Genomic DNA, 18,697 nt, shown 5'->3' with positions numbered 1-18,697 from the left:
GTCCAGCAAAGTATGAAGGAATCTTTCAGGGAAAGCCTTGCAATAGCTGAGTTTCGTGGGAAGGGTTAGGGGGATTTATTTATTGTGGTGCTAATGAAAGCAGATCCCCCCTCAGAAAGCAGAAAATGCAGGCCAGGGCTTATCAAAAATCTCTGAATTCTGTAAAATCATAAGAAGCTTGTGAGTTTAAGTCTGCAAGTATTGTCTGTTAAGACAACAGTTTTGTTTTCCCTGGTTTTCTCCTGGGAGTGGGTGTAGTCCAGGTATCCTCAGATATCCATATGAAATAAAACATCATTTAATTTAGAAAGTGAAGATACCAACAAAAGGTTGTGTGTGGCAGAGGGTGGGGAGGGAATCCTGATCCACCTTTATTGCCACATCAAGGCAGCTTGGAAGAAGGTGGTTGCTATCAGAATGGTTGGCCCCCACCAGCAGGAATGAAAAAAATCAAGTCCAGGAGTAAAACCTGTGCCAGTGCTTACCTGTGCTCTGGTCTGCTTGGAGTGAGAATTTCCTGGGTTTTCAGACCATTTCCAAGCTAATTATCCCTTGTGAAAGGAAAACCAGGAGTGCATGAAAGAGGAGCCTTTCTACAGGCTTGCTTTCAGCTCTCTGCAGAAATTTAATGATTTGAGGACTCAAATCCAACAGCCTGCACGCTTGAGATATGTGAACAACTACTGACAGGTAAAAGTTACCGTGCCATGGGTGGATATGGAGTAGGAAGGGTGCAAAAAGGCTTTAATCTTTTCATCAGTGCACTGAGGTGATTTCTAGTCTGTGCAGGTCCTGAGCCCAAGCTGGGTTTCCATTGTAATTAATTGGTTAATTCTAAATTTGTAGAATCAGACAATGCTGTGGGTTGGAAGGGAACTTAAAGATCACCTGGTTCCAGCTCCTCTGTCACAGAGTTGGAACTCCTGCTCCCAACCAGTAAAACTGTGTTGTTTGCAGGGTGTGATACTTCTTAAATCACAAGGCTGCTTTTAGGGAAGCAGCTCAAGGTAAAAGCTAAAATTTTATTCCCTTAGACAAAGCCCAAGCTGGCACTCCACTGAATTTTCTCTGCAGATTGACAGTCCATCTGGTAAAGTATCTGTGTTGTGACAGGTATCGATAGGAAATGGTTTGGGGAGAACTCCAAGAAAATCTACTCCCAATATCTGGGAAATACCCAATCCAGCTCTTTCCAGTTTAACACAGGATTTAAACTCTTTAAGAAAATATGTCTGTGCAATTATATATTAATATATATATTCTCTATGTATGCAAATGTGGATGGACCATCCATGTATAAAAAAGTGAAATATGGGCATAGGGAGAAAGAAAATTATACAGATATATCCATTCTATTACATTACCTACATAGATAATGCACATGTTGTTTTGTAATGTGTATTATGCCCATATGTGTAATCATTGTATTTCCCTACCATCTGCTAATCATGAATTTCTCCTTTATTCATTTAAATATCTTGGACCATTTGAACACTTCTCATTTCTTAATTACAAGTCCAAGTCATGGCTGAAAACTTCTTGTCCTAGCATTTTTCAGTGGGTGATAAGAAAACAGAAATATAGGAAGAGTTTATGTGGAGATTTGGTTTTGATGTCAACAATTGTAGGTTAAAAGAAATAAAAGAAAGTCAGACCTTAAGATGTTGTGAATTATGTATTACAGTTGATTTTAAAGCAGTGATGATAGCATCAAGCAAATATTTAAGTGCCCTGGAAATTTTAGAGACAAATTAAATGCTGTATTTTCTTAAGTGTTAATGTGAGATTGCTGAGTCACTGTTGCAAGTTAAGATAGTGCTAAAACTTGGCTGTAATAGGAAATGAGCTGTACAAGCCAGATTTCCTCAAGAGGTACAGACCCAATTGTGTCTGTTCATCCACCCATCTGGTTTTCCCAACTGGCATTTCCAAAGGACAGCAATTATTCCACTGAGAGGCTAAAATCAATGGATAGACTCCACTTCTACTGTTAGGTTGCCTTTAACCCATAAATACCAAATAAAAATCAGTTCCAGTTTCTCCTTGGCTGTGTCATGTCCGACCTTCACATCCCTTTCCCCACGGAAGATAAACTATAAATTGTATTTCTGTATTGCTTGAATAGCCACACAAACCATGCAGATTCTCAGATTTAATGACATGATTCTGTGATTTAATGACATAAAGTTAATGGATTGATTTTGTTCCACAAAAGTCTTTGTTTTGATAGCTTAGCTTTTCATTAGCCTGTGTAATAAAATTTGGTGAGCTCTCAAGCTGTTCTTTTTATCCATATTTTCTATTTCTTCCTCCATTTTCATCTTTCTTCTTAAATGTTTTCTAAATAAAACAAAATACTAAGTGAACATTTCTCTTACATTAGCATAGCTGCATTTATTTGATTACTGTAGTTAAAATAAAATCAATATGGGATATTGCAAAACCTTCCCTTTAAATATTTCCTCAGTTTAGAGTGGTCCATAGAATATGGACACAAAAACTGAGTTCTCAGTAAGAACAAGAAGTAAAGGCATGAAATCCTGCAGGTCTCATACTAAAACCATGGAATGGCATCCCTGTTTTCTAGTGTGCAGGACAGAGACTATGGGGAATAAGTTTATTTTCATTTAAATATTAAAATGAAAATAAATTGCCTTTATTTGCATTAACCCTACTTGGGGGTGAGCATCCTGGAGGTATTGATGCCAAGAATTAAAAGCAAAGTGGTTGAAAATGGGTGAATTCCCCCAAGCAGAGCTCCCTGCACACTCCTGGTGTGACGTGCCCTGCAGGCTGGCACACAAGAGTGGCATCAGAGAGTTTAACAAACCAGTTTACAGTGAAAAACTCAATGCTGTGACAAGGTTAGTGGGGCAGACGTGCTCCCACCAGCTCAGTCCAGGCAGTTTAGGGTTATCTTTGCAAGCAGGGCAGGAGTTTTCCCAGGACTGCACTTTTAACTTGTAGGTGGGTGAAGGAAAATTCAGCAAAGTCAGCTGGGTTGGCCACATGGAGGCCGAATGCAGCTGAAGGGAAAGCTGGGAATAAAGGAAGGCAAAGAGCCAAGGATTGAGGATGAAAGACAAGAGCAGAGCCTGGAGAGAAGTGAGGGAAGCAGCACAGTGGTGGAGAGATGGACATAAATGATTCAGAGGGGAAGAGCTGTGCCTGTTGGAAGGGATGAGGCAGGAAATGAGTGGAAAGGATGGAAATTAGCCTTAGGATGTATTATCTCTTCCTCTCATGTTGGAGGTGTGATAAAAACAGGGTCTTAATGCCTCGACTTTAAAATATTTTACTCTGCCTCTTTTTTTAGAGTAAACATGGACTAATTTAGGTTGGAAAGAACTTTAAGTTCTGCCTGCTGGGTGGCACAGAGGAGTCCCTCTGTCCCTCACCGCTGGCTCCCTGTGCTGGGGGGACTTGCCCAGATGCTGGATGAGTGCTGAGCACCCCTTGGATGTTGCTCCTCAGTGCCCAGCTCCCCAAACTCTGTCACTGGGAGGGACTTGGTGTAACTTGTGCCAGGTTTTTTCCCTGAATCTGCTCCTCCTGGCCATGTCTATTGATGCCTTTTCCTTGGTATTAAAATTGAGATACGGTTAAGAGATAAAGGACTTTTACCTCAGTATTTAATAAGGATCTTTAGGAAGGAGGAAAAAGCATCACAATTTTCCACCTGTGCTGTTCAGTGATCATCCCTGTCTGAAAAAGCTGTTGATGTTTTTGTTCTGTTTCCTTTGAGCAGATGGGCAAAAGAAGGTCCAAGAGGAGTTTGACATAGACATGGACGCGCCAGAGACAGAGCGGGCGGCCGTGGCGATACAGTCCCAGTTCAGAAAATTCCAGAAGAAAAAAGCTGGGTCCCAGTCCTAGTAGCTACCTCACAGCTCAAAACAAAGTAATCCTGAGATGATTTATCAAGATCAGAAATAACACAAAGATGCATGTACAGAAATTATCAATATTTAAAACCCCATTGGCAGATAACAACCCATGAGCTTGTGTGCGACTTCATCCCAGATGTTTCACGCCCATTATCCTCTGTAACTCACCATTTTACTTGATGTTGTAATAAAAAGTTAGGGTGAAGTAATTAAAGTGTCTGCCTTCATCTGTCTTTCCATATTAATCCAGCAAGTGCAGCGTTACAAATGAGCCCAGCCCAGATGCCTGTTTCCCTCTCCACCTAAAGCTCAGAGTCATAACAGCACCGTATGTTGCAGGGATTTTTGCTGAGGGATGAGATAGATGCATCTCAGCCCTGCTTCCCCCATTTGGAGAATTCCAGCTGCCAGCAAAATGTGAAAATAAAATGACTTTCTTGTAATGAGCTGAAAGTTTTAAAAAAAGAAAAAAAAGAGAAAAGTTGCAGACAGAAGCTGGCATGAGGGGTGTAGGAAGCAGGGAGCGTTTATTTTTGTCTTGCAAGTGTGTCAATAAAGTGGTTTGAGTGGGGAAATTGTGCCTGTCCTTCCTCTTTGCATGATAACATTCAGAGATCTTGGACCACATTGACTGTTATGGAAAGAAAATAATAAACCAGACACAAAATACCTTTGGAAGTTTGGGATTGATTTTTGTCTGTAAAAATAGAAACTGACCATCTAAACTCTATTTCTTGATGTGGTGTTTCAGTCTACATAATCAACAACTGTTTCTGTGCCATCTCTTTATTTCCATTTTATTTTCAGTGTTTGAGGAGTAAATCATAACAAGCTTCCTGTGTCCATTTGCATTGTTCTGTATTCATCTTTGAGCCCCTTTATTGCTGTGTTAGCCCAGCTTTGTTTGGATCAACAAAAATCAGCTACAGCGTGTCTGAAGCGGGGAAGGGAGCGGTGACAGCCTGCCAGCCTTTCAGCCCTTCAGGGGGCACAGATCCAGGTGTCATTCCCAGCTCTGCCCAGGGGGATTCTTTTCCTCCTCTCCCACCTTCCACAGGAGTGTTTGATCACCAGAGCAAGGGACAAATGCACCATTAATCACATTTAAACAGAAATCCAGAGCAGGGGGCAGGAGCAGAGGGAAGGAGGGGCCTCATGGCCTTCCCAAGGAGCCCATCAGGACAGCAGTGCTGGAGAGGTGCAGAGCTGGGGGATTACAAAGGAAAAGGGAAAACCTCCTGCAGGTTAAGGCACTTGTGGTGCTGGGCATCATTTTGGAGGTGGTGCCAAGAGCTCTGGCCCTGTGCTGGTTACAGGGAGCCCTCAGGGATGCTGAGCAGGAGAAATCCTGTGGCCAGTGAAGAAAGCATGTGCAAACATGATTTGTGAGCTGCTTGAAGCTGGGTGGGAAGGCCCAGAGAAGTTTTTTTAGAAGTCATTTTGGGAGGGGAACACCCAGACCCTGCCTGTGGCACCTCTGTCTGTGTGTCAGGTCCCAGGCATGACTTTCCCACTCATCACCTGCAAAGTCAGTGTCCTCCAAGCTCAGTGCAGCTCAGTGCTTTCATTATTTATTTTTTTTTTATCAGCACTGTTCCTCTGCATTGAAGAATTTCACAAATACACCTCAAATAACAGTGCTGCTGTGCTCAAAGTGTGGTTTGTGGAGGCCCCAGTTCCCCCACTTGTCTTTCACAGCAACTGCTCACCATATAATGATAGCCTAAGCATAATAATCTAAAAATTGTAATGGCTTTGGATTGTTTTGGTGCCATTTTGTTTAGATGAACATATATTTGTAATAAAAGACTGCATTTGTGTTCTGCATTATGTCATTTGAAACAGCATGAGCTCTGTAATGGCTACTTAATTGAATAAAAACTATGGGTAAGCACTAGGCTTTTATATTTGATCTGACATTCCTTGGACTTAAATTTCCTACACAACAGGAATAATCATATGGTTGGGACACAGAGAAAATGATTGCATTATTGAAGCACAGCAACAGGGGCTGTTAGTAAATGAATTATGGCTCTTTCAGCAGCAGGGCTTTTCTTCAATGTGCAGTTCAGAGTGCATCTTACAGACACAGCCCTAATGTACAGAGAAGCATAATGAGGAAACGGTGATCTGGCATGAGATTTGGAATAATTGTGGCTGCCCCTGTCAGACAATTTCCTTTTCATATAAATGTGTTTGCACACAGATTCATGTTCCCAGGAGAGCTTTCTTGCTCCTGAGTCTTGCTCTTCACTCATCTTTTGCCCATATCCAAGGGGACAGCTGTTAATTTCTTACCACTAACTCACATTTTTCAAAGACCTCTCTGGGTTTGGCTGAGGTGAGAAAAGGAATTGGATTCAACCAGGATGGGTGAGGGAAGACAGTTAATATTCCAGAGATAATGTGGGTCCTTTAACTAACTAATGTGGGTCTTTTCACTTACAGACACTCACTGAGCTCTGCCTAACTGTGAGTAATGCAGTAGTGGAAAGAAAGACTTAAATTAGGGGGATATCTATGCTGATAATCGCAAAGTTCCCACAGGTAACATAGAAGAATACTCAGAGCAGTAGATTTTGCAGGAAAAGAGGTTATGGCTCTCACCCCTGACACCCACACCCTCCCCAGGCACATCCATGCTGCCTCTGCTCCAAATTGCTGCCAGATTATCCCAAAAGAGAATAACCTACAGCTGAGTGATCAGAACAATTGCCTGAGCCTGTGAAATCCTTAGTTCACATCGTTGCCTGGACTGTAAAATAACCTGTGGAAATAAACACAGAGGAGACCAAGAGAAGGAACCAAAAGCCATGAAAAAGCACAGGAATGCCCACACAAGGAAAACAGCAAAGAATGTGGAGTCTGTCAAGTTAAAGAGAGAAAAGCAAGCCACAGCCAAACCTGTGGGGGAAGTGGGGAGGTGGAGGCTTTGCAGAAAGCAGAAATGAGTTTTGGATTAATGCCAGAGCAGAGGCTCCCACAACTCAGTCAGAGTTTGGAGCAACCTGGCAAAATCACAGAATCTTAGAATCAAGCCATGGAATGGGATGGGTTGGAAGGGCTTTTAAAGCTCACCTCTTTCTGATCTTTCCCACAGGAAGGGAACTTCCACTGTCCCAGGCTGCTCCAGCCCCAGTGTCCAACCTGGCCTTGGGCACTGCCAGGGATCCAGGGGCAGCCCCAGCTGCTCTGGGCACCCTGTGCCAGGGCCTGCCCACCCTCACAGGGAGGAATTCCTTCCCAGTATCCCATCTGAACTGACCCTCTCAGTATCAACAAATGAATGCCAACAAATCACCAGGAGTGCACGAGGTTCAGCTGTTGTATCCGCAGGGATGCCCTGATGAAGGCAGGAATGAGGAATCTGACTCCATGTTCTCAGAAGGCTGATTTATTACTTTTAAATACTATATTATATTAAAGAATTCCACACTAAACTATACTAAAGAATACAGACAGGATACTTACTGAATGCTAAAAAGATAATAATGAAAACTCGACTCTCTCCAGAGTCCCAGCACAGCTTGGCCCTGATTGGCCAATGAGTGAAAACAACTCACAGCAGAATCCAATGAAACAATCACCTGTGGGTAAACAATCTCCAAACACATTCCACATGAGCACAACACAGGAGAAGCAAATGAGATAAGAATTGTTTTCCTGTTCTCTGAGGCTTCTGGGCTTCCCAGGAGAAGAATCCTGGGTGAAGGGATTTTTTCCAGAGAATGTGAATGCCACATTCACCCATGGCTGGTGGAGGAGCTCAGATGCACAATATCTGCCTTGTTCAAACCATTGCTCCCACTGGCCTCAGCAACAGGGAAAATTAACAACATATTTTAGAAATGTCATTTAGAAAGGGCTCTAGCAGAATTCAGGGATTTCCAAAGAGCAACTTCATTAGGAGTGTTGAGAGAGAACCAAAGAGATGGAGTGATCCAGCCATGATACATCACCACCAGCCACATGGCAGCTGTGATTCCAAAACCTGCATCCCTGGAGATGACAGGTGGGAACTGGGAACCCAGGGACACCTGGATATTCCAGAAGTTCTAACAGGACTGCCTTGAGTGTCTCTTAGAGGAGCTGAGGTGTGGGAACAAAGGGTCCCACAGAAAAAGCAAGGTGACAATTTGTTGTACAGGCTCCCCAGGGCAGTGGGCACAGCCCCAAGGCTGCCAGGACTCAAGGAGTGTTTGGACAACACTCCCAGGCACAGGGTGGGATTTGGGGATGTCTGTGCAGGGCCAGGAGTTGGGCTTTGATGACCCCTCCCACCCAGGATATTCCATGATTCTAGAATTCTTTTTTCAATATTAGCTCTACACAAGTGTTCAAAGCCAGATGGGAAAAAAGCAGAGTGTGCTATCAATATGATGAAATTAATATTTAGACAACTATCTCCTGGAAGCATTTAAATGCAAATATCCTTCTGAATCTGGAAACAGCAGAAATCCCTTGTATTGGTTTATATGATCAAGACAATCTTCAGAGGGGGAAGATCCAGGAACTTCCCCTCAAAAGAGAAGCTCTGCCATTTCTAATCCATTAAAGTCTAGTCACGAATGGGTTATTTAGCTCAATTCTTAAATTAAGGCAGTGCATTTTTTTTTGGTTTTTTTTTTTTTTAATCCCCAAACTCTCCCTGACAGATGGTCTCCTGCCTTTTAGTATCTCTAGTGATGGTAAGGCTAAAACCTTCCTTGGCAGCTTGTTCCATGGCTGAACTTTTCTTAAAGCTATAAAGGTTGGTTTGTACTTAAAACCTAAATCCTCCCTCCTGCCATTTAGATTAATTTGTTCCAGGCCAGCTATACCCAGTTTCCCTAATCTTATCTTGTAGGTCTCCTTTTCAACCCTTTTCCTTATTTTTTGTTATTCTCCTTTGAACTCTGCCAGTTTATCTGTGTGCCTGGAATGAAATGCAGCCATCCAGATGAAATGCACCCAGTGCCAGGCACGGCAGCACAATTATCTCCACTATTTTACAAGTGATGAGCCCCCCACCACAAGTTTACACAGCTTTTGGCATTTTTTTTGTGACAGAATTATTTTGCTGGCTTGTACTCACAACATCATTTCCCAAGAATATGGAGCTGCTCTGTGATTTCTCTGGCTGGTCAGGATTTCACCTTTTTTTTTTTTTTCCTATAAAAGACTACTCTGGCTGTAAAACATCTTTATTTTTAAAATTCTGTAATCCCCCTGCACCTCTGCAATACTGGGATGACACAGACATCTGGATAAATGTCTTTATCTGTAGCACTTCTTTCTTCAAATAAAGCAGGAATTGTAATAGTTTCTTTTTTTTTTTTTTGTGCTTTCCCATTTTCTGTTCCTAAATAATTACAGTCAGGTGCAGAGGCTTCAATGATCTCTAAATCAACCTTTTTGGAAACTCAGAAAAGGTTTCAATGACTTCCTATTTTATTCTGCAAAGTTAACTTGCCTCTACTGGCGATGACTAATTATTTGATAAGAAAAGTCTTCATATCCACAGCTAAAAATAGCTTTTGAAATAAGCCTGAGGACTCTTGTCCCTTCTCAGTGCGTTGTGATTTAATGATCTTTTCACAAAGGCCAAACTTACACTATTACTCACATTCATTGGTAGTTTCCAGCACAAATATTCCTGCAGAAATCTTCAGGACTAATGTGACAAAGGGAGGGGGTGTGAGCACATGATCTCTTGGCCTCATCAAGTACACAAAGTACAGTGACTTTCTGTGCTTGGTTTGCAGATCTTGGCAAAATTATATCCCTGTATTCCTCTAGCCCTTGTCATTTCTTGTTGGGAGCCGAGCCTGTATTTAATAGAGTGAATTATTGAAAAGATAAAATAACCAGCAGATGATGGCAGTGATTAATAACAGATACAATAATTACTACAGCAAGGGGAAAATTGACAGGTTTCCAGAAGACTGGAAGCAACTGGTGACAGGGAAAAGGAGGAAAGAAGCAGGTTTAAATTGGATATTAGGAAATAATTGTACTCTGGGAGGGTGGGCAGGGGCTGGGATGGAATTCCCAGAGCAGCTGGGGCTGCCCCTGGATCCCTGGCAGTGCCCAAGGCCAGGTTGGACACTGGGGCTGGAGCAGCCTGGGACAGTGGGAGGTGTCCCTGCCATGGCAGGGGTGGAATTCCATGATCTGTAAGAACCCTCCCAACCCCAGGCATTCCATGACTTCATTACAATAACACAACTATACATCACTAAAGCTTTTATTAACATTCACACAATATTATCCTTTAATTGTGAGAGCTGATCATCTCATTATCCATCTATAACACAAAACACCAGCAAAAAAGGCCAAAAGAGGCATCAGCGTGAGAGGTTTGGGGCTGTGGGGTCACCACCCTGCCCTAAAGCCCAGAGCAGCCCCAGCATCAGGGACCACTTGGCAGGGCAGGGGATGGCAAAATTATATCCCTGTATTCCTCTAGCCCTTGTCATTCCTTGTTGGGAGCAAAGCCTGTATTTAATAGAGTGAATTATTGAAAAAATAAAATAACCAGCAGATGATGGCAATGATTAATAACAGATACAATAATTACTACAGCAAGGGGAAAATTGACAGGTTTCCAGAAGACTGGAAGCAACTGGTGACAGGACAAGGAGGAAAGAAGCAGGTTTAAATTGGATATTAGGAAATAATTGTACTCTGGGAGGGTGGGCAGGGGCTGGGATGGAATTCCCAGAGCAGCTGTGGAGCCCCTGGATCCCTGGCAGTGCCCAAGGCCAGGCACTGGGGACACTGGGGCTTGGAGCAGCCTGGGACAGTGGGATGGGTTTTAATTATTACAGCAAGGGGGAAAATTGACAGGTTTCCAGAAGACTGGAAGCAAAAGAGGCATCAGCATGAGAGCTTTGAGCTGATCAGCCAAGGGGCTGAGGGGTCACCTGTCAATTTTCCCCTTGCTGTAATAATTAAAACCCATCCCACTGTTCCAGGCTGCTCCAAGCCCCAGTGTCCAAGCCCCTGCCCTAAAGCCCAGAGCAGCCCCAGCACCAGGCACCACTTGGCAGGGGATGGAGTAGGGGGAGATGTCAGCAGAGCCTGGCAGCAGGGAAGGGGATTTCTGCAGTGAAAAGGGTTTGGAGAAGGTGAAGGGCACAGGTGCAAGAACAGCTCTTTGAGGGGAGGCACAGGGTGTGGGCAGAGAGCCTGGCAGGGATGGGAGGGAGGTGATGGTGCCAGGGAGCTGCAGCTCTGCCTTCCCCCTTTGGTTATGCAAAAGGGGCCACGTGGAGGTGCCTTGAGGGATACCTGGGAGCAGCACTGAGGTATCAGCGTGCCCAGGTTATGCAAGGCAGCTGGAGGCAGTGAGGAGCACAGCTGGGCACTGCAAATTCTGGCAGAGTTAAAAATAAAAGCCTCGCTGTTTGATCAGCCAGCCTGGAGTTTGCCCTCTAGGCTTCCCCCTGACATATGGTGCCATCAGCCTCTGGAGAGCACCCAAACCACCTCTTGCGTCCAGGGCTTAAAAGAATTGGGAGACATCATCTGTGGAGAAATTAAAATCATTGTTTGCGGGAAAAGCAATTTTATCCCGCCAGAATTCTTGTGCCATCGATGCTCCCCTGTTCACAAAGGCCTTTTCCTTACAGAGGATAAGCTGAGGCAATCAATTGTTTTTATCTGGTAAATGAAAATGAATAAAATGCAATTTGGGTGTAGGTAAACAGGGAAGTCATTTTCCACTCAGCATTAGCTCCCATCTCAATGGACATTAGCCCTGTGTTTATTGAAGGACTGGTTATTGCCTGGGACATTGGGATTTCAGTGGAATGGAACACAAACTCCAGTTTATTGACATCTGCTGCATAGCAGAAAGATAGATGATTAGCTCCTGTATTTCTGCTCTTTTTCAGAACTGCTGTGTGGATGCCCACAGGGGGAAAGCTTGGATTATGCATCATATTCTTCATACTTTTATACAGAAGAAGTTAATGGTCCTTTCATAGAAGCACTTTCCATTAAAACAAGTTTTCTTGGCATCAGAGATCTACCTCTTTTGCTTCTTTCTCACAAATGTACATGACTTAGTGCCTGTCATCTGAATTAAAAGTCCATTATCTTGATTCTGTGCTGCACATTGAAATTGTAATCCTGCACACTTTGTAGTCAATAGTACTAATTTCCAATAGCATTTTTAGTTTAGAGCTGCCAAAGCTTCAAGGACTAGCAACAAAGCAAAAAGTAAAAGTAAAAAGAATAAAGGAAATCCTGAAAACATCCGGCGAGGAGGGGAAATTCTCTCGATGGCAGTTGTGGTTTTTGTTGTTTTTTTTTTTTCTTTTTGCCTGCACAGAAACAGATAATTCTCCTTTGAGGAAAAAAAAGAACCCAAATAATAAACATGCCTTTTTCATCTGCACAGCATTTCCTTCAGTGCCAGTGCACAGTCAGAGCTCAGGCTCATGTGCACAGCAGCCATGAGCAGCTGCTTCCCTGCTACCAGCACGACATCAACCTTGCTCCTGCCCTTGATTTTGATTTTCCAAAGGTGCCACCCCACTGCAGGGCTGCAGCACCAGGGAGGATGAGCTCCATAAAGGTGACATACAACTCCTGGAGCTGCTGCCTGGCTCCTGCTGCTGGAAGTTATCACCTGAGGATTTATCACCGAGGCTGAGAGGCTGCTGGAGCTCAGCCCCCCTTGCTGGGGAGGGCAGGGGGCTTCAGGCTGGGCACCAGGAGGAATTTCCTCTGGAATTCAGGTCTTCCAGCTGAAGGGGTTGTTAAACATTGGGACAGATGCTCAGGTTGGCAGTGGGGCCCCATCCTTGGAGGTGTCCAAGGACGTGGCACTCCTGGGGCAGGGTGGGGATGGGTCACAGGCTGGACTCAGTCTTGGAGGTGTTTCCCATCCTCAGTGGTTCTGGGATTTGTGACTCTGCAGGCACAGGGGGGCAGCCCTTGGGCTGCTTTGGTGAGTTCCCACCCAGCCAGACCCGAGTGAAATTGTGATTTATGATACAAACCAGAATGTGATACACACCCTCTGTGTGTGTGGAAGCCACTGCTTCCTCCAGGAGGACAATTCACCAGAAAACCTTGAAGACATCCCCACCTGCTTGCCACTTCTGGAGTGTCCTTCTCCCTCTCTGCCCTGGAAAGAGCTGACAATAAGCAGGTGATGGATCTGGGACTTGCAAAATGCCACTGAAAAATGTTTTGCAGCTCAGGAATATAAAACCACACGGCCAAGGAGGACTCAGGCACACAGAAAGTTTGGTTTCTCAGCTCTTCCAGGCTTTCAGGGCATGCCTTAGTTATCACGGCATGAGCAGGCATGCACTTGTGTTGCTTGTTCTTTGTCCTAGCAACCGAATTTCACTCTCAAATTTCCTGCTGCTCCTTGCTAAAGCACTCCCAGCTGAAAAGCCTTTTCTCCAGATACACTGCATAAGGCTTGATTGGGTTGCTGGAGCCAACATTAGTATTTTTAGACAATGGTCCACAGCCTGTGATGCAAATCAACTTTAAAAGGTTACTTTTGTTTGTGTGCTTTAGGCTATTCTGTTCCCTCTTGTAACTCCTTTTTCCTGTGCTCTGTCAGCAGTGATATTCTTTAGGTGAGATGATTAGTCAAGCCCACTTAATTCCTTTTGCCTGTCTCTTCTCTGACATAAAACTTGTTGATTCTCACTGAAGAAAAATCTGATCTGTTGGCTGTTAGGAATTTTTGAATTTGTCAGCCTTGGAGTTAAGCATTGTTAAAAATCCACTTCCCAGTCTGATCATTTCATGAAAAAAACCCAGAAAAACCAGTCGTTTTTGTTTTCCCCTCAAAATATCAATCAAATTAAAACAAAAGCAAGACTTGCCCAGCTTATGTAAAGCTGGATTGCACTTCAGACTGCATTTTTGTGCATTATTAAGTTTACTGAAGTCTCAAGGGATGAAATTTGCAAAAGCAAGTACCATTTAAAGTCATTGGCACTCGTGCACTTTAATCCCCTGGGTGCTTTTGCAAATCTTTCACAGACTGTGTAAATGTGCCATATTCAACTGCAGCAATTCCGTGATGGATGAGGCTTCTGCCAAGCAGGGAGATTTAGCAGAGCCTCTGTTCCTCGTGCATTTCACTGTTATTAACAAGCTCTCACCTAGAGCGAAATAAATCTGACTTAATTTGCACCAGCTTCCAGTTATTAGCCATCCATTTGTAAATATGGCTGCAGTGACATCTGATTGTTTTTTGATATGTCTGTTGCATCAGAAACAAAGCCAAACAAATCCTGTCTGCTTACATATCAGCATCTATTATCTGCTGTGCAGGAAGTGCCTGCAGAGAGAGTTTGGAGGAACTCTGGAGGAACAGGACCTTTTCCTGGTGCTGAAATTCCCTTTTTTGGACAGCAAACCAAGCTGACCCACTGCCTATTTAAACCCTTCCTCGGGTTTTAGTCTGGCTTCCAACCCTTGAAAGTGTCCAGCCTCCTTCTGCAGCAAAATCACCTCAGTTTGGTGAGACAGAGAGGAGTTTATCCCATTTCCAGATGGGGCTGATCCAATCCACTGCTCCTTCCTTATTTATCTCATGGATCCACACTCACTGCAGCAGGGTTTATGTTAGAAATGCCCATGTGATACCAGAGCTAATGAGTTAATAGACTGGAAATTCACAGTTAATAGAGGCTTGGAAGCTCATCCAATAAACCCCTCAAGGACAGGGGCTGAGTGTTGGAGGTGGGCTCCTTGCAAGGCAGTTTTCACCAAAGTTGGGAAAAAATGAGGAATTAGTAAATGATGCTGAAGACATCACTTTTAATGAGGATGTGAGGCTGGGTTATATAACCCAGGGTATTTATGACTTCACGGCAATTTAGGGATTTTCATTCTGCAGTCAAAAATTAGTTGGGAATCATAATTGAGAAAATTGACAATTTTTACAGGATCCTTCTTCCTCTAACCTGAAAAGAAAGAAAGAGAGCTCATTGCTACAGCCTGACACTGACACAGGAGCCTGATCACTCCTCTGATTAACTAAGGCCAAATATTTCAGAGAAATCTGGTTCTCGCCTACATACAGTCAGCCAAGGTAATTGATCTAAGAGAGATTTCTTTCTAAATACCCTGTTCAGCAGAATAACTGTGTTATTCTCCCACTTAGTGCAACATGAGAGATTCTGGATTTAGCTGAACTTTTAGAAAAGTGCACTGCACCTCTGCTACCTCACCTTGGTAAGAGCTGCATTGCTAAAATAAGAACCAAGTTGCAGTCTCTGGGGTTAAAAGGTCTTTTTCTCTCTTTTTTTTTCCCCTGTTGTTTGTGGGTTTTTCTATTTTTTTGTTTACTAGAGTGGTTTAAAGAGTCATGTAATTTCTCCTAGAAAAAAATGAGAAGCCACTTTTTAAAACTTTGCTGAGATGTTGGTGGAAGTTGGCTGTCCTTGCTCTTCATTAACAAAACAATTGAAGCAGTTGGGGTTTTTTTTCTGGGCACTGGGCTGTGCCCCTTGTTTTTTGTCTTGGAACTGTGCACTTGGTAAAGTCAGAGTGAGGAGAAAACCAGGGGTAATACCTTTCCTTAGCTGGGGTATTTGTCTTCAGACCTCCCAGGATTATCTAGTTAAGCTCATTAACTGAACTGTCAGTCAAAGCACAGGTTATTTCCAGCTCCTTTCTTCTGGACAATCAATCAATTAAAGATCATAGCAGCTCTGAGAGATGAAGATACCAGGTGAGTTTTTAGCCAGGGCATCCAATTGTTGTGTTTAGCTCCAGATATTGCCCATGTGGGCACAAACACACGGACATTTAAAGAATTCTGGGAGATAAAAGCATTTTGATTTGGTATTTTGATTCAGCTCACGTTTTAGGGAAACTAAGTGAGCTTCTGCTTTTCTTGGATGAAAAACAGGGGATCTGGTGGAGTATGTTTCCCTTAGCATCCCAAGATGATCTTTTTTCCTGAACTTTCCAGTGGCAGTGACATCTAAAAGTCAGTTATTAGAACTTAACTTTCTTGTCTAAGATATTATGTAAGTTCAGTGTAGCTGTGATGCGTATTTGTATTTCATAATCATTTCTTGAAACTTCTTTGCATGTGTGAGCGAAGCCTAAGCCTTAAGGGATTTAATATTTAGCATATTTCTGCAATCTGGCAAGGTCATCTTTCTGCTGATATATTTGAGTTAGGAATTTACACAGCAAATGCCATAACTATTAAGTGTGAGAGAAAGCCAGAGTCCTGAAAAATTAAGATGTTTGAAAATAGAACCTGACCTTCTCTAATACAGGATTCCTGATGCCCTCCCCACACCCTTTACTTAATATTTCAGTTCCCATCACACATGGTGCAAACAAACATAAATCAATCAGGAGTTTTCCCCCGTTTGCAGACGTCAACAGTTTTCAAAGTGACCTTTTTCCTTCCTTCAGAAACTACTTCCAACAGGGAATGAAAATTTCCCTCCCAGAAACCAAAATGTGAATCCAGCTACTGGAGAACAAATGTGTGGCAGTGAATTAAATAATTTTATGGGGCTTTTTTTAGAGAAGTTTTAGTCTTCTGAACTTTTCAGCTGTACTTTGTTGTAATTTAACCTTCAGCTAATATATTGTGTCAAACTTCAGCATGTACAAGATGAGATTGTTCTAATTATAAAATTGTCATAGTTTTTAGTATCTGCATTTGCCCATCTGCATCTTCACCACCTTTAAGAGGCTTAAGAGTCACAACTTAGCAAATATAAATGAACATTAAGGAGTCATGTGCTGTATCTGCAGAACGTGCAGAGCTGAGCCCTCTGTGCCTCAAAGTTTCCCCTGTGTCAAGGCTGACAGCAGCAATCTGCTGGCAGGGAGGGAAACGTGACAGAAACCTCCTGTCCTGTCTTCTTTAGAAGCTGAACTCCTGTCTCAGGGAGAGTGTGGTTGCTGTTCCTGCAGTGCCTGAGCTAAACAAGCACTCACTAATTCCCTTTTTCCATTTGAAGATGCAGAGATCTCTTTAAAAGTTGCTTTTAGTGCTACCAGCTGCACAACCCAAACAGTTTGATGGTGCCACAGTGTTTGTGTTTGCAAACAGCGCTGACCATCCACTCCAGCCTTGGAAATATTTATCCAAGCCTATTCCCCTTTGAAATAATTGTACACCAGACTCTGGGAACGTTTTGACATGGATTTGAGTCAGCAGTGGCCACACCAAACCAAGCTCCCCTCTCTTCAACAGGTCTTTGCCACCTTCCTCAGCTGATACTGCAAGGAATGCACTCTCAGCAAGGTTTTTATTTTTTAAGGTGTGTAAAGTCCTTGAAAACCAGCTTTTTGTCATTGTCTAAACTAAAAGATGAGATCAAGCCTGGACAACAGCAGGCTGTATTTTTTATGGTACAGCACTCCTGCTGCCTGCTGTATTCCCACATTTCTAGGCAGCAAAAGTGGGTTTTGGATTGCTGCTCTCCCAGGCTCTGCAGGCTGCCTGGCAATCAGCCCCCCTGCTTCAGCCCCACTCCAAGGAGCTGCCAATGCCTTCAGCTGGAAATCTCCTAAAGCTCAGGGCTGTTCCCTGCTCTGCCATGCAAACCTGTCCACATTTTTGCTGCAGGAACCCCTTCTCCTTTCTGGAGGTGCTGCTTGCCTCCCTGATGGGCCATTTCTGCTTTTTAAAAGTCACACACCACGGCTGTAAAAGTTACTTTTCCAGTCACAGTACAGGAAAGGATGTACCTTGACCAGCTGACATAAATAAATAAATTCTAGCTTCCAAATTAGACAGTGGTTGTGCTGACTGCTCTGCATCCCTTGTGTGCTGGACTAACAAGTGGCTCCAGATGCTTTGCCACACACAGCGAGTATTTATTGCCTGGAAAAAAAATATATAAAATTATGGGATAAATTGATCATCAAACACAAGCCACAGTAAAATGCCAGAGCAATCCTAGCCTGGCCTGCCAGGATAAAGCTGGCAGGTGCTTGAGCAAACTGCAGTCTTCTGGAACATGATTAAAATGTTTGCTCTTTGCAGTTGCAGTCCTTGTGGTGGCTGAAGGCGTATTTATATAAATTAATGGAAATACTGACAATTCTTTGGTGGCAAGATGTAAATTTTTTTGTGATAACATCCTAGAATTTGTTCTCAAGCAATGACCTCATTTGGGGGAAACAAGGCAGCAGGTGGTGGCCAGCTCAGACACTCAGGAGGTGGAGAGAGACATTTTGCAAGGACATTTAGTGACAGAACAAGGGGAAATTGCTTTAGACTGAAAGAGGGCAGGCTTAGATGGGATATTAGGAAAAAATTAGGAAGAAATCTTTTCTGTGAGGGTGGGCAGGGGCTGGGATGGAATTCCCAGAGCAGCTGGGGCTGCCCCTGGATCCCTGGCAGTGCCAAAGGCCAGGTTGGACACTGGGGCTGGAGCAGCCTGGGGCAGTGGAAGGTGTCCCTGCCATGGCAGGGGAGGGCTTTGAAGTCCTTTCCAACCCAACCCATTCCATGATTTGAGGGGAGGTGGGGGAAGCTCTCACCATCACTCCCTGGCTCACCCCAGGTCCCTGCCCCTCTCTGGAGTTGTTCCAGGGCTCCATCAGCCCCAGATTCAGCACGGGGCATGGCAGAGGTTGTTGTTATAGTGCAAAGGTTCCATATTGGTGTTTCCTTATTGCAAGAATGTCATACCTCCTTGATGTTTCTCATAGGCAGCTCCTCTAAGCACTGGCTCTTCCTTCCCCTCACACTAACCAAGTGACTCCAATTCCCTTCTCAACCAGCCAACCCACTCTTTTATCCACTCTCCTTCTCACTGGCTACACCCATAGCCTGTTAAAGCCAGGCCTGTTCCCAATCTCTAATA

The 18,697-nt window shown here is 43.6% G+C and overlaps 1 protein-coding gene across 1 annotated transcript in view; it reads left to right on the top strand.

Annotated features, from left to right (window-relative positions):
* PCP4 (Purkinje cell protein 4) overlaps positions 1–4,556 on the top strand; it is a 52,623-nt gene extending 48,067 nt beyond the window's left edge. Inside the window, exon 3 of the mRNA XM_066545554.1 lies at positions 3,749–4,556. Coding sequence (XP_066401651.1) covers positions 3,749–3,876 — 128 coding nt within the window. The 3' untranslated portion in view covers positions 3,877–4,556. The remainder of the gene's footprint in view (positions 1–3,748) is intronic.
* Positions 4,557–18,697: the final 14,141 nt, after the last annotated feature.

This window comes from Molothrus aeneus, chromosome 2 (genome assembly GCF_037042795.1).
Source record: "Molothrus aeneus isolate 106 chromosome 2, BPBGC_Maene_1.0, whole genome shotgun sequence".
Lineage (NCBI taxonomy): Eukaryota > Metazoa > Chordata > Aves > Passeriformes > Icteridae > Molothrus > Molothrus aeneus.
This window is presented reverse-complemented; position numbering and strand designations above follow the sequence as displayed.